The 15,887-nt window shown below is 33.8% G+C and overlaps 1 protein-coding gene across 4 annotated transcripts in view; it reads right to left on the bottom strand.

The window, feature by feature from the left end:
* TCERG1 (transcription elongation regulator 1) overlaps window positions 1–15,887 on the bottom strand; it is a 50,653-nt gene that overhangs the window by 17,896 nt on the left and 16,870 nt on the right. Inside the window, exons 6-14 of one of the 4 annotated variants that reach the window (XM_052642504.1) lie at window positions 14,054–14,116; window positions 12,697–12,897; window positions 11,909–12,021; window positions 10,895–10,983; window positions 4,375–4,535; window positions 3,253–3,309; window positions 3,043–3,109; window positions 1,928–1,978; window positions 437–572 (exon numbers count right to left, since the gene is read on the bottom strand). In XM_052642504.1, coding sequence (XP_052498464.1) covers window positions 437–572; window positions 1,928–1,978; window positions 3,043–3,109; window positions 3,253–3,309; window positions 4,375–4,535; window positions 10,895–10,983; window positions 11,909–12,021; window positions 12,697–12,897; window positions 14,054–14,116 — 938 coding nt within the window. The remainder of the gene's footprint in view (window positions 1–436; window positions 573–1,927; window positions 1,979–3,042; window positions 3,110–3,252; window positions 3,310–4,374; window positions 4,536–10,894; window positions 10,984–11,908; window positions 12,022–12,696; window positions 12,898–14,053; window positions 14,117–15,887) is intronic. The other 3 variants (XM_052642505.1, XM_052642506.1, XM_052642507.1) reach the window with 3 other exon arrangements.

The raw sequence follows: 15,887 nt of genomic DNA, 5'->3' as shown, positions 1-15,887 counted from the left end.
TGAATCTGTGAATATAATCAAAAGGTTGAAATCCCTTCGCAATTAAGCTTCATTAATAGTAATATCATAAAGTACCAGTACTCCTTTAACCAAAAGCCATTCTATAGATATTAAAAGAATCACATTTACCTTACCTATCCCGAGTAGTCCGCCATTCTGTAATGTTAATACTCGTCATATTACTCACCAAAATTTAATGACCCAATAAATGTTAAATGTTATTTGTACTTAAAAGGATAATAAAATGGCATTTAGTTAAAACATAATATAATTAGCCAAGAAAACGGCTATCTGAAAAAGAGCACAGTGATTTGACAGGCTTCCCTTATCCCGCCCCCACGACATGAGCACTAACCTTAGATTTGACCTTTTAGCAAGACATATTTATATTACTTATACAAAACAGAAATATCTCCCCCAAAGATTGTTTTCTGACCCCTCTCTCTAGCAGCATGTCCTTGAACTGCTTCATTCGGGCCTCCAGAGGGACAATGGCCCTTTCTCGGGCAGCTTTAATTTCAGCTTCCATGGCAGCTTCTTTCTCTGAATCAATGTCTTTATTATCGTCTCTCCTATAAAAAAGAAAATACAGGCATCAACTGACAAAATATTAATATATAATCTTACTAAAATCTTAAAATCACTGGAATATTCAAGACTCACTACTGAGCAGAGTATTTTTGGCAAAAACAAATTATACTGAGCTTTTCAAATCAACTCTATAGGGATAAGCAACTTTCATTATAATAATAAAGTTACAATGAGCTTCTAATGATGTTACAGTGGCTACATTGTTAGGAAAGAAAAATACCTTTAATATGCTGTCTCTCCCTGATACTACTTGATACACAAAATAAACGACCTTACTTAAAAACAAAACTTATCCAATATTGCAATAAACTCTAAGTGTTAGAATCAAACAGCACAGAATTTTTAGTTTTTGAAATGATATAGGAAAAACAGTATTTTCCAAAATGTTTTTACATTATAAATGCATACGATTTTTAATCTAAGAAAAACTGGTAAAAGTCTTACTAATCTCAAATATTTATTTTGAAAATAAAATATCTGCAAATTTGGCCAAGTGGATATGTGAGATATATACCTTACCTACCTGACATTTTTTTTACTCACTTTCTGGGTGATAAGTTGAGATTTAAGTTGAAGGACAGGTCCCAGAGAGCAACATAGGCCCCGGAGTAGTTAGGTGGAATTAGAACTGTTCATCAATGACTAAACTACTTCTTGTTTCTCCAAAAGTGCACCTCAGGGCTAAGGGCAACCCTGCTGTTGTACAGTACTCAGGTGACATTGTGAACATGAACTCAAGTCACCTCTCACACATCTGCCCTATGAAGAAGGCCCATTCATGTGAATAATCAAAAAAAGTAATTCAGTAATATTCAGGTGTGTTTAAGCAGATCTTCCATCTTAAATTTGATCTGCTTTGTATACAAATAAAATTGGTTCATACTTCCTGCATAAACTTAAGGGAATTAGGAAAACAGAACATTAGGAAATTCAAAATCATGCTATATAGGGAAATGAAGGTAGCCCAGGAGATTTAAATGGAACTAAGGCTAGCCCACAAATATGGTGAGAGGTATTTAGCAATTTAGGGAACGAATCAAAAATAGAAGATACAATCCGTGACCTGCAGGAACTTAGCGAGATAGTCTGTGACCTAAGATATGCACAAAACAAACAGGTAAAAGCAATTTGCCAAACAATATACCCTCTTATAATAATTTATTTAAGAACTATTTATATAAAGAGTTAAAAGACAAGAAATACAACTAATGAAAACAAATAACCTTTAAAGAATTATACTAAATGAAAATGTCACAATACAAACTATCACTATCTATCTCAATAAAAGAAATAAAAGAAAAACTAAGCCAGGAAAAACAGGCTTTTAGCTTTGTACCTAAATAGAGAAGCTCGGGCAATCCACATAAAGGACTTCTTTGACATTCTCCTGATAAAAGCAGTTAAAAACCTTACAGAGTTGTCTATAAGAACAAACAATTAAAAACAACCTAAAAGTTTAACATTGTAGGAGCATCCAAAATCATGGTACATAAACAGAATGAATACAGTCATTTATAATAATTAAGAAAACAAATTCTTATTCTAGATTTTTAAGAACACAAATTCAGTTGATTACAACTAATAAAAAATACATTTGGTCAAGAACTAAAAAGTCAACTGTAAAAATTCAAACAACTGTTGTTACTGTAGTCAATTATGAGTCACTTTAGTATCTGAATTTCTTTAACACTGTTGCCAATAAAGAAACTTTTTTAAAAAAAGAAACACCCTTAACAGGGGTTGTCTTACTGATTTCTTGCCATAATTTGGCTGCATTCAATCTGTCCTCAGATAAGGACTATGACAAACCAATCCATAATAATGTCTTCAAACTTTCCTTCTTGCTGCTAAATAATGGTCCCATGCCTCCCCCACTCATATACAAACGCCTTCTACCCCACCCATTCACCCCCCATAACTAGTAACATTCATATTTTACTGCACACTGGTCAAACTAAGGCTTCCATTTATACCACTCTCTTTCTCTCAGAGCACTTTCTAATAATAATAGCCTCAGGGGTTCCCTCTTCAACAAGTAATGACCACGGATACAAGGATTAAGTGAAGTGACAAGTATATAAAAAGAGAGAGAAGTCTGGGTCTACATTTATCAGATTTTTGGAACAGTATCTGTTGGGGTCTACATTAGGAAGGAAACTTTTTTTATAAAATTCAGGTGTAATGAATTTCTGAAAACAATTTATCATAATAATGTCATTTGGCTTCATAATACATATTTAAATAACCAAAACTCTCCCACATCTAGAAACAGAAGGGACACCATTTCTACATCTCAAACCAAGGCTTAGTAATAGGCCTAAAGAGAGCAATGATAACTTCTGCCTCCTAACACACACACATTACCTGTTCTAATCATGAACTGACTGTAGCCTAATCATCTTTTAAAGTTAAAAATCTACCTAAACTACATAAACTATAAGTATTACTTACTTCCGTTTTTTGGCTTTAACAGGTTCATCTTCATTCATTTCTTCCATTAATTCTTGTTCTTCTTTAACTATAAGAAAATTTAATTTAACTGTCAGAATAAAAATAAGCAAGCAACAATTTAAATACTTAGGTATGAATCCTTCTGCTAGCCACTGCTAGAACACTTGTGTCAGCAGTATTTTTTAAAGCTGCAACTTATAGCTCACTCACTTGCACTCATAGAGAACTGCCACTTTTGGATGGACAGCATTGTCGGAGTTGGGTGCCCTGGCAAAAAAAATTTCAAAAATTATGAATAGTTATATGCATATATTATACAATCTTTTCTTTAATAAAATTACTCCTTAACTATTTATCTATCTATAACACTTCTTTAAAAAACAGTAAACAAATCGTGATAATTCTACAACTCCTCTATTACTCTTCCTTTACATTAAACTTGACTCATTCTGAAATTTTTATTAACATAAAATTTATCAAATAAATGGATAAAACCCTTATACCTTTTGCACCAGGTAGACCAAGTTCCAATAATTTGGAAATCACTAGCAAGCAGAAAATGTTAGTACCATGTGTATACATATAATATATGAAGATTTCTCAATTATTATAAATGATATAATCAGGATTTATTTCAACTAAAGTACTAAATGAGTCATTTATCATGCTTCTATACTACATAAAGGGTTTTTTAAAAAACAGGATCTTATCAATACCATGGCAAATTTTCAATTAAAAATGCAATAAAAATTATATACAAATATTTATATTTACTATATATCTTATATACTGAAAGGCTGTCTGAGGGTAAGGTGAATTAAAAGATTAACTCTTAATAAGGTGCAGGTGTCTCTCTAGTCCCAAGAATAAGGTTTACTTCCCTAAATTTCATCAAGTTTAAAAGACTGCAGTTTTAGTTAATGAAATTTTAATAAAAAATATTTTAAAAATACTCTGCACAGCTTGATTATTTCAAAATATGTAACACTAATCACAAAAGGTGCTAAAAGGCTCACTGAGGAGCATTTTTAGTACCATTAATAAGAATGAAGCAAGCATCAGCAGTACCAATGTATCCTGTACTGACAACCTTGAAAAGAACAAGATGTTTTTAAAATACATATATAAATATTTTACAAACCACAATTTTATCCAAATTCTTTATTTTTTAATTATATGAACTCAATCTAGAAGCGCAGTTTACTTTCCATTTCTCAAATATTCCTTTCCTTATATTTCTTGAAAACAGACATTTCTAAACTGCCTCATATATTCCATAAAAATATTAAAAGAATACTAAAATTAGAGGATAAATCCTAATTTAAGACTTACTTAGTTTCTTCACTTCTTCCATTCCTTTTTTATGAGGGGGCTCTTGAATAATTTTGTCAACATCTGCCCTTCCAATCAGATCATCGGGTCGGTCCCACATAGAAAGACGGGTGGTAGGATTATAAAAGAAGACCCTCTCATCACCAGTCCAAACAACACACCTAGGAATAGATTTAAACATTTTCTTACCTTATGGAACATATTTTATAGTTAGGTCTTTTAATGCCATCCAATCAAAAGGGGAAGTGGTGGTGGTGGGGAAGGACACACTCGTATTATTATTCCTTACAGAGAGCCAAATATGATTTTCAGAACAGGAGAGGTGACTGGCTATGGGTGAGGTAAAACAGCAACTCAACATACTAACAGAAAACTAGGAAAAGAAAAATATTCATGATCAGTTAGAGTGCTCAGGAACATGTCTGGCACACTCAGTGTTAACCTATCACAAAAGATGAGCCTAACAGCAAATAATAATGCTATTAAGCAGTTCTAAAGCTAAAGAACACACCACAGCATCTGACCTATTACATAATACTTACTATTTCTTACCAAACCAGACAGACTACAAACTCAAATGCAATTATTTATGAAGCTTTTAATAATTGACTATATCAAGTATTTAAAAATAAAAGCACCTATTGTGCTATGACACTGTAGCCCAGTACAACCCACTGTTCCTATTAATTACAACTAGAAACTCAGCAACAATATAGAAAAAAACAAGTACATAAGAACTCTCTAAGGTTTAAAAAAAACAAACAAACCACAGATATGGAGTCAAAATTTAGAGAAGCAAGGGTATAAATTTCTTCTCCCTCAAACCTCTGCTGAGGCCCCCGGCTGCACAGTAATAGTAGCACAGGCAGCTAAAACTAAGAGAAATCAGGTCTTTATGACCAGATAATTAAAGTTAATCAACAGCTGCCAAGCTCAAGGTAACCTAGATGTTAAAATTAATCAGACAAAGCCTCTATTGTTGAACTAATCAAACACTTTACAGCAGCAATTATAATTACACTTAATGAGATAAAGAAAAACGAAACAAAGATACACCAAAACTTGAAAGAAGACAGAGATTCTCAGCAGAGAAACTAGTAAAAAAGGAAAAAAAAAAAAAAAGAATGGTGTTTCAGGAACCTATGGGACTATATCAAAATGCCTAACAGACATGTCACTGGGATCCCAGAAGAGAATATTGGGGCAGAAAAAATTTAAAGACAAAATGGCCCAAAGATATCTCCAAATTTGGTAGAAGACATAAATACTAAGGAAGTTCAGTGAACCCCAAACAGGATAGACTTCAAGAAAATCAATTTTAGACACAACACAGACAGATGGAAATCGAATATAAAGAAAAATCCTCGAGAGCAGCTAACAAAAAGTATGGCAGAAAACAAACAGGTAAACAAGTCCAGGGACTGTGGATTTCCTACCAGAAACCACAGAGGCGAAAATACATTAAAACAACATCATTAAAGTCAGGAGAAAAAAGGAAATGCCAACCTAGAATCCCATACAGAGCAAAAACATCCTTCAGGAACAAAGGAAAAGAAGACATTCTCAATGAAGGGAAACGAAGAGATTTCATTTCTATCAGAATTACCCTGTAAGAAAGTTTTTCAGGCTGAAAGGAAATGATACCTAAAAAACTACCAAACAGCACCTGGATCTTCAGTAATGAAGGGAAAAAAAAACTGAAATGGAAGATATCAAAGATTTTTTTGCTCTTAAGTTCTTCAAAACATGTATGAAAAATCATGAACAATGCATGTTGGGGTTTTCAATGTATGTAATAGTAATACATATGACAACTGTAACATAAAGGTCAGTAGGTACAAGGTTAAAAAAGAACCTATATGATAATGAGGCTCCCACATTTTACATGAAGTGCTACAATAAAAGCTCTAAGTAGGCTATGATGGTTAAGTGGATATATTATAATACAAGAAAAACTAAAAATTAACGCAAGGAGCTATCAACCGAAAGCCAAGAGATAAATTATTAAATGGAATGCTAGAAAATGTTCAAATAATTCAAATGAAGAGAGTAAAGGGCGAATGGAGGAACAAAAATAGAGAAGACAGAAAATAACAGGTTTAAATCCAACCGAAAGTTACATTCCTGTTAACAGCCTAAACACTCCCATTTAAAAAGCAAGAATTGACAAAGTGAGTAAAAACACAAGACACTACTATAAGCTGTTTTAAGAGACAAACTTTAAACATAAAATTATAGAAAGCCTGAAAGTAAATGGATGGAAAAAGCACAAGACAAAGGGTATGAGAGAGAAATAGGGTCTTTTCATAATGGTTAAAAAAAAAAAGACAATCAGGAACATGTAACAACTGTAAAACATATATAATAAGCCTGTTTACAGAGCTTAAAAGTAGATGAAATAGGCAATTCCACTCTTATAACAGATTAACAGAACTCTCTCAACAACTGCCAGACCAACGAAACCCTAAAACAACAGTGCCAAGAAAGACCACCTGGTGAACAATTAAAAAAAAAAAATCTTAATGAACTTGAAAGTATCAAAACCAAAGGAAGCACATTCTCTGACCACAGGAGGATTAAATCAGTACAAGTGAAATACAAAAAATTCAAATTAAGGAACTGAAACAAAAGACTTGTAAATAATATGAGTGAGTCAAAGACAAAAATCAAAAATAAATTTTACAATAAAAATTGAATGGCAATGAAAATACAACACATCAAAATTTGTAGGCTGGTGCTGAAGCAGTGCTTAAAAGCAAACTACGTTAAGCTTTAAACAATACGAAAAGAACACTGACTTAAGAGTAATTTCATAATTACTAGAAAAAGAAGCTAGAAAAAGTATAAAGTAAACCCAAAGTAATCAGAAATAAGGAAGTAAGAATGGGCAAGAGTGGAGAGGCCCAACCACCCTAAAACTTGTGGTCTTTATGCAAAGACCACAAAACAGGCAAACTTTTGGCTTGACTGGTCCAGAATAGAGAACAAATCACCACTATGTGGAAAGAAAAAGGGGTTATCACCACAGATCATAGACATTTAAACAATATTAAGAGAAAAATAATAACAGAAACATTCAAAGGATACTAAGAAAATAATTACAACAAATTCAACTTACACAAAATAAGCAAATTTCCTGAAAAATACAACTTAACCAAAGACAACAGAAGAAACAAACAAAAAATGGTCCTATAGCTATTAAAGAAGTTGAAATTGTTACCAAAAATCTTCCCCCAAAAAACTGACCACAGACAATTTGTTAATTCTATAAAACCTTAATGAGAAAGTATTATCTTACAAACTTTTTCAGTAAATAGTGGAATAGAAATCACCAGCCACCATCCAACTCCTTTCCTGAAACCAGCAAAACCCTAATACCAAAATCCAACAAAAACATTACAAAAGAAACTTATGGATTCATATGCCACAAGTATAGATGCACAAATACTCAGTAAAATATTAGTAAATCAAACCCAACAATACATTAAAAAGATTAATCTACCATGATTAAGGTTTATTACAGAAATGCAAAGTTAAACAATCAAAATTCAGAGTAATTCTCCATATTAAAAGAATATAGGAGAAAAACTCATTTCAAAAGATGCAGATTTATGATAAAAACATTATCAAAATTTTTAAAAACCATATAAGCTAATATTATATCTGATGTAAAAGACTGAATTTCTCCCCCTACATGGAGAATAAGGCAGGGATGTTCATTTCTTCTACTTAGCATTGCACTGATGTAATAGTCCTAGCAACAAGAATAATTACACTGGAATTTTTTTCTTGGGATTTCAGAGCATAGGTTTGACTTTATTTTACTTTTTTGTTTTTTAAGAATAAAGAAGAATTAAAAATTAGAGATTTGCTAGGTTCAGTAAACTTTAGTTTCTGGTTCTAAGAAAGTTTTTAATGTTTTGACAAAACAAAAGTCTTTAAGGTCATGGAGACTTGTAACTTTTCCAACTGGTTACTAAGACTGCATCAGAAAGATTTAGCCTGCCATAAAGGCAGAGGAACCAGAGATCAAACTGCCAACATCTGCTGTATCAGAGAAAAAGCAAGAGAATTCCAGAAAAACATCTAATTCTGCTTCACTGGCTATGCTAAAGCCTCTGACTGTGAATCACAACAAACTGGGATAGGAATACCAGACCACCTTACCTGCCTCCTGAGAAACCTGTGTGCAGGTCAAGAAGCAACAGTTAGAACCGGACATGGAATAATGGACTGGTTCCAAACTGGGAAAGGAGAATGTCCAGGCTGTGTACAGTCACCCTGCTTATCTAATTTATATGCAGAGTACATCATGAGAAATGTTGGACTACATGAAGCACACAAGCTGGAATTAAAGACTGCTGGGAGAAATATCAATAATCTCAGATATGCAGATGATACCACCCTTATGGCAGAAAGCAATGAGGAACTAAAGAGCCTCTTGATGAAAGTGCAAGAGGAGAGTGAAAAAGCTGGCTTAAAACTCAACATTCAAAAAATGAAGATCATGGCATTCAGTCCCATTACTTCATGACAAACAGATGGGGAAATAATGGAATCAGTGAGAGACTTTATTTTTGGGGGCCCCAAAATCCCTGTAGATGGTGACAGCAGCCATGAAATTAAGACGCTTGTTCCTTGGAAGAAAAGCTATGACAAACGTAAGACAGCCTATTAAAAAGTAGAGACATTCCTCTGCCAACAAAGGTCCATTTAGTCAAAGCTATGGTTTTTCCAGTAGTCATGTATGAATGTGAGAGCAGGACCATAAAGAAAGCTGAGCGCTGAAGAATTGCTGCTTTTGAACTGTGGTGTTGGAGAAGATTCTTGAGAGGACCTTGGACTGCAAGGAGATCCAACCAATCTAAATCCAATCTAAAGGAAATCAACCCTGAATATTCACTGAAGAACTGATGCTGAAGCTGAAGCTCCAATACTTTGGCCACCTGATGAGAAGAGCCAACTCCCTGGAAAAGACCCTGATGCTGGGAAAGACTGAAGGCAGGAGGAGAAGGGGACGACAGAGGACGAGATGCTTGGATGGCATCACCAACTCAATGGACATGTGTTTGAGCAAGCCCCATAAGATGGTGAAGGACAGCAAAGCTTGGCGTACTGCAGTCCATGGGGTTGCAAAGAGTCAGACATGACTGAGCAACTGAACGACGAAGTCTAAGTGAGGCTGCCTTTATTTGCCATTCACAATTTGTTTGTAACCTGTGTTGGATTTTAACTTACGAAAAATTTATCTTTGAACTTATAGTATTTGAAATTTCATATTTACCTAGACTGGCATGGTGACTATTTTTATTTACGTATTTATATCAATTGATTAATTGCTGATGCATTTCTTTAGTTTATTTCCATAGGTTTTTACTCAGTATTATGAAAAAATTGAAATATACAGAATATTCAAAGAATGTCTCTAGAACAGTGAACACAATATACTGACCATCTAGATATTTTTAGATTTAGACTTAATATTTTATCACTATCCTTCCTCTGAGTATCTTGCCAGTCTTATTTTTTTGATATATTAAATGATGCAGTTAATCAGTACACTTCACCCTAAGCACTTTATCATGCATATTATTAGCACAAGGTAGTTTTGTGACACAAGAATTCTTTGTCCATGTGTTGAGTGCTTAGTTCTTTCTGACTCTCTTCGACCCCGTGAATTGTAGCCCTCCAGGTTCCTCTGTCCATGGGGATTCTCCAGGCAAAGAATACTGGAGTGGGTTGCCATGCCCTCCTCTACGGGATCAAACCCAGGTCTCCTGCACTGCAGGTGGATTCTTTACCATCTGAGCCACCAGGGAAGCCCTGGTGACACAAGAATTCTTTGTCCATAGTCTTTCTATTAATTCTGAAATGTCCTGACAGCTTCTCACTCCACACTGACAGCTCATAACACTGGAGCTGTATTAGCACACCTAGGTAGGAAAATAACCAGAAAAAAATCTTAAACTGTCTTTAGTAATCATACTGTTGCTGACACTACTGAAAGGGAATCTACACATTACAAGACTCAAGAAACAAGCCAACTCATTGCCATGAGTAGACCGAATACAGATTAAACAGAATAGGTAACTAAAGTCCTGATGTGGGGAGAGGAAGAAAAGGGAGAACCAAACAAAAAAAGGAAAGAAAAACAGACTACTCAAAGCTAAGATAAAAAGATGTACTTTTACGAAGTTCTCATAAACATACTCATTTATGAGAATATATATAAAAGCAATTTTTAAACATTTCAAACAATAAAAAAGGAGATTCAGGATCTTACAGTGGTTCAAATCTATAATTATAATCAGTAAATATTAACAGAGAGTTCTGTGAGAGCAAGACACTGCAGCAATTGAGTTTTAGATTTGAGAATCCAAAATAAAACAACCAAAAAACATTCAGTATTTGACATACTTTTTTTCAAGTACTTTCTCTATATATTGTGTAATAATGTAATAATCAAACATGGCAATAAATAAATAAATAAAACAACTTACTAATTAAGTAACCTACATACCACGGAGTACCAGGAATAGGGGTAGTAGCTACTGGCTTTGCCTTCTGGGCAGCTTTTTCTTCCTCAGTCATCTCTTCTTCTTTGGGCTCCTATGGGAAATTGTATTACTCCCATTAAATTCATATCACAAATTTATACTTGAATATCCCACAAACACAAGACTGCAAATACCTTAAAGTAAAACTAACATAACGTCTGTTGCTACCATAGAGAGGGGAGACTCTGAGTCAGAATTTCTAAATCTTTGCCCCTTAGGCAGAGCTGAATTCCACGACAGTAGAACCCATTGGCTTCCCAGATGGCACAGTGATAAAGAATTTGCCTGCCAATGCAGGAGATCCAAGTTTAATCCCTGGGTCTGGCAGATCCCTGGGAGTAGGAAAATGGCAACCCACTCCAGTATTCTTGCCTGGAAAATTCCATGGACAGAGGAGCCTGGTGGGCTACTGTCCATGGGGTTGCAAAGAGTTAGACATGACTGAGAAGGCATGCACATAGAAATACAGACCCTGTCAGAAGATGTTTCTAACTTAGAGAGTCACTAACTATCTGAGTAGAAATAAGGAAAGGGGTATAGAATATTAGATTTCTTCATTTAAGGTTGTTTCTTTTTCTGCTAAATTCCTTACTCAGCAGAACGTCCAAAAAGCAGAGCTCTTTTAGTGCTGTTCAGAGATTATTCCATGCAAGAAAGGACAGGTAAAATACAATGAACAATCCCCAAATATGAAGTTGTACTTAAAATTATAACATGTACCAGTCTGTAAGTCAGGAGGAGACATCAGCTCTGGTCTAGGGCCCTTTCTTTCTAGGGGGGCTTTGGTTTCACGTAAGAAGTAATTTAATGAAATTTTCAAAGGGAAAATTAAATTACAAATTTCAAAGAACCCTAAAATTTCAGGGATCAGATTTACAGCAATTATCTAAAACTACAGCAAACAGATTTTCAGTTACCAGTAAACTGTACCCAACAATCAACGCTGGCTCTCACGTCAGTAGGAAATGGCCCTTTACCTCCTTTATCTCCTTTATTGGCTCTTCTTTAGGATCCTCCTCCTCCGTCTCCATTGGCAGAGGTTCTTCAGAAGGTTCTTTAATTGGCTCTTTAATCTTCTCCTCTAGTTTTTCTATTAAAAAATGGAGATAACATCACATAGTGATTCTGATGTAACTTCTGATGAACTCTGAGACTAAGAAGTTAGGATATTCCATTTCTAGCTTTTAACCACAAAAATAAAACATTCTTCCTGTCATATCATACTCAACTTCAAATACCTTGCTATAGTAATTAGGAAACTGTCAGCAGAAAAGAACTACTGATTTCAGAAGGACATAAAGTCTTATGTTCATGTATCATTTCTGCTACAAATGAAAGGGATAACATACTAAAAAACAGAAACAGGGTATAAGTCCTCTTCCTCCAAGGTTCCAACAGCCTAAAGTTTTTCTTCAGCACACACACAATACACACACTCCTTCCTGGTCACTACTATCAATCTCAGTAAGCATGATGACAGTAATTCAACAGCTAATTAGGCAATTATGCAATTCCTGACAACAGTAAAAAATATATCTGTTACTGTGGACATATAATTTAACTTCTCTAGATGGTAAAATGACAGACAAACCTGTAAGCAGAACAACTGTGGCTTTTTAAATAAATACATTATCAATTCAGTGGAAATAAATAATCCAACACTATATAAACAGAAAATCCCTCAAATGTTTTAAAAAGGAATTAATTCAGAATTTCAAATACCATTCTATGTATACTATGTCCCACTAAGTCATTACAACTATACCTTTTTCCTTTAGCTCTTGGGGTTTTTCCCAGGTTGATTCTAATGTTCTATTATTATAATAATATGTCTTCCCATCTGCTGTTTTATATTCAGTCCACTCAGAAACTGCTGTTGCTCCAGCTAAGGTAGCAGGTGAAGCTGCAATAGCAACCTGGGGATGTATCATAGGTACGATAGGAGGGGCCATTCCTGGCAATACACCTAAAAGAAGAATAATAGAAAATATTAGATCCAAGTACCAGATTGTGATACAAAGTAAAACTTTAAAATATGAGCTAAATCTTTCTATTAAACATCAATAAATGAATGAGCCAAATGAAACAAAAAAATCGTATAAAATATTATTTAATTACTTAAATCTGGCTTACTTCTAATGCCTAAATTCAATTAGATTCAGAAATTCAACCCAAGAAGTACCTTAAAGTCAGAAATTTGCGTCACACCTATAATGAAATCTTGATAAATCATAATAACATAAAACTATAAAAATGGTAAGTTCTCTAATTTTTATAAAGAATTTCTTAAGTTCTAATGAAATCAAAGCAATAAGCACATTTACTAAGAATACTTCCTGAGGTAAAATTATTTTCTTATTCTAAGATACCTAAAAAGGATATGAATAAAACTCTATTTCAAAGTAAATTATTGAAAAAATAAGCAAAAATAAGTCCCTGACTTTGTTATCAAATCAATTTTAGCATACTAAGTGATGAAGTCACATAGCCCTGTAAACTCTGACAGTTTATTATTTTCCAAAAAGAGAGCAAAATTTCTTTTATTTTTAAAAGATAAGCCAAGATTTATATTTTTCACCAGACAGCTAAATAAGCTGGTGCTACATAATCAAAAATGTGAATTAAAATTGGAAAAAAAGAATTTTCATATCCTATACTAGAATTTAAGTTTCAGGTAGTTAACTTCAGTAACTTTAAAATGCAAATTTATACTATACACACACAAATATTCACACACACAAACTCACTAGCATGCAAGCATAATCACATCACTTTACACATGGAAATGATTTTTTATATTTAACTTAAAAACACACATCAAAAATAAAATTAAATGTTATGAATATGAGAATGAAGTTGTTTACACTTATTACAGAAATCAAGATATAAAGTGATCTGACCTTATTTGCTTTTGTGAACCAACAAAGCTAATACTACAGGCAACTGGGAAAATTAAGTGTTGGCCAAATATGACAACTGTATTTATACTGCTCATTAAAAAGAAAAATATAAAAAAAAAATCCACTCACTTGGGCAAAATAAATAAATAAAAGGATAAACAACAACATTCACTACCATGCCAACTTACAGACAAAACAAACTAAGATGGTTTTAAAAATTACCGGTCTTGGTGGTAGCGACTGTCTTTACATACGGGCAGCTGACTATTTGCATCATTGCTACACCTGTAAAATGGATAAGCAAGCATACGTTGGAAAGCTGCCATTGTATGTCGGCTACCACTGGGATTCAGGGAAATAATTTACCACTACAATTTAGAATGTTATTTCCAAATGAAAAAGACCAAGGATGGAGTAAAATTTCTGTTTGACATTTTGTGGGAAGTGGTGCCAAATTCAATGATAACTAATTCTAAGTTATAGCATCAATTACCTTTTTATCAAACCAGCTGGTAATTTTTGAAGGAGTCTCAAGAGTTTGAAGGCAACAAAGGAAGAGTCCCTTCATTACATATGCATAACAGGTTTCCATGTGGGACATTTTCCCACAGGACATCAAGTCTATGCTGCTTAAGAAACCAGTGAAAGGCAGACACAGCATGGCACTGACAAGACACCTTCTCTGTGCTGCTGCTAAGTGGGAACTACATGCAGAAGCAGAGGCATGGAGCACAACCATGCAGAAGGAGAACAGTAAGATAGGACAAAGAGTGAGAGAGCAAGGAAGAAAATTAAGTAGGAGACAGATCCATATATTCTACTGCAAATAATAACAAGGGCAAGGATGAACAGGAGGGTAGCATTCAACTGAAGACAGAATATCCACGTGTAGTGCCTGCTTTGTGGAATGCCATGGGCTTGGGACACTGTGGAAGTAGGCTATCAAATTAAGAAAAATACAGCCCCACTGATGACTACATGGGTTGATTAATTTAGAAACCTCAATTTGTTTAAACTAGCTAAAGGAATGGAAATTACGTACAGTTCTTAGAAGAATGAAGGCTCATCACGATGCAGTACAATGATGATAAAAAGGGATTGAAAGGAAAAGCTGGAAAACTAAGATTTTTTTAATTGAGGAAAGTTGAAATTAGAGTGAATTTTTAAAAATTTTTAAAGGAAAAGGCCTAAAGCAAAGGGTTTGGAAATTAAATTTTATCTCCTATTTGTTTTGGCTAAAAAAATACTAAACCTATTTTGGTACTGACAAAAATTAAAACGAATAAACTATTTTCCCCACAACGTACATGAAAAGAAATTCTTCATGATTCAGAGAAAAAAATTAAAGCTAAACCCCTGGGTTTATAAATAATGTGCCTATGTTCACTCACACACACACAAAAATACTGCCAATTTTTGCAAACTGCCTTAACTTCTTAATTACATTTTAAATAAAAACATAAAGCTAAACCTTCTATTAACACTGAAACTAAAACAAATGCACTGGATCATAAAAGCATGCTGAGTAGCTATATGTACAGTTTTATTTTCCATGTTTAAAGAAAGCAACGGAAAAATTCATTTGGTTAAGGAAGTTACAACATGTATTAGGTTTAAATTAGTATAAATACTGCCATCTGCAGGACCACTGAGCCTAGTAAGCCAGCACTAGAAATTCCATTCTTAGACTACATGAACTTTATTCTCAAAGATTGTTCCTGAAGACATTCCCCAATAAATAATCTCAACTATACAACTAAAACAGAAGAAAATCCTACTTACTGATATTTAGGCCTAACTGCCATTGTCTAATATCAACTGGGCCAACAGAGAACTCTTGTATTTGACTATCACAGGTCACGATAAAAGAACATGTCTCTTTCCTCTCTTGTTAAAAAGACCAAATTAAGGTTTTCTGAGGGTGACTATATGAATACCATGAAGACTCACAAAATAACCAAAGAGCTAAATTTTTAGTCTTCTTTTTACTTTTTAAAAAATTTTTTTAAATTTTATTTATTTTTTTAGTCTTCTTTTTAAAAGGAGCATTTGTTCA

Source organism: Budorcas taxicolor, chromosome 7, assembly GCF_023091745.1.
Source record: "Budorcas taxicolor isolate Tak-1 chromosome 7, Takin1.1, whole genome shotgun sequence".
Classification (NCBI taxonomy): Eukaryota; Metazoa; Chordata; class Mammalia; order Artiodactyla; family Bovidae; genus Budorcas; species Budorcas taxicolor.
The sequence above is the reverse complement of the archived record's forward strand: the minus strand, read 5'-3'. Positions and strand labels throughout refer to the sequence as shown.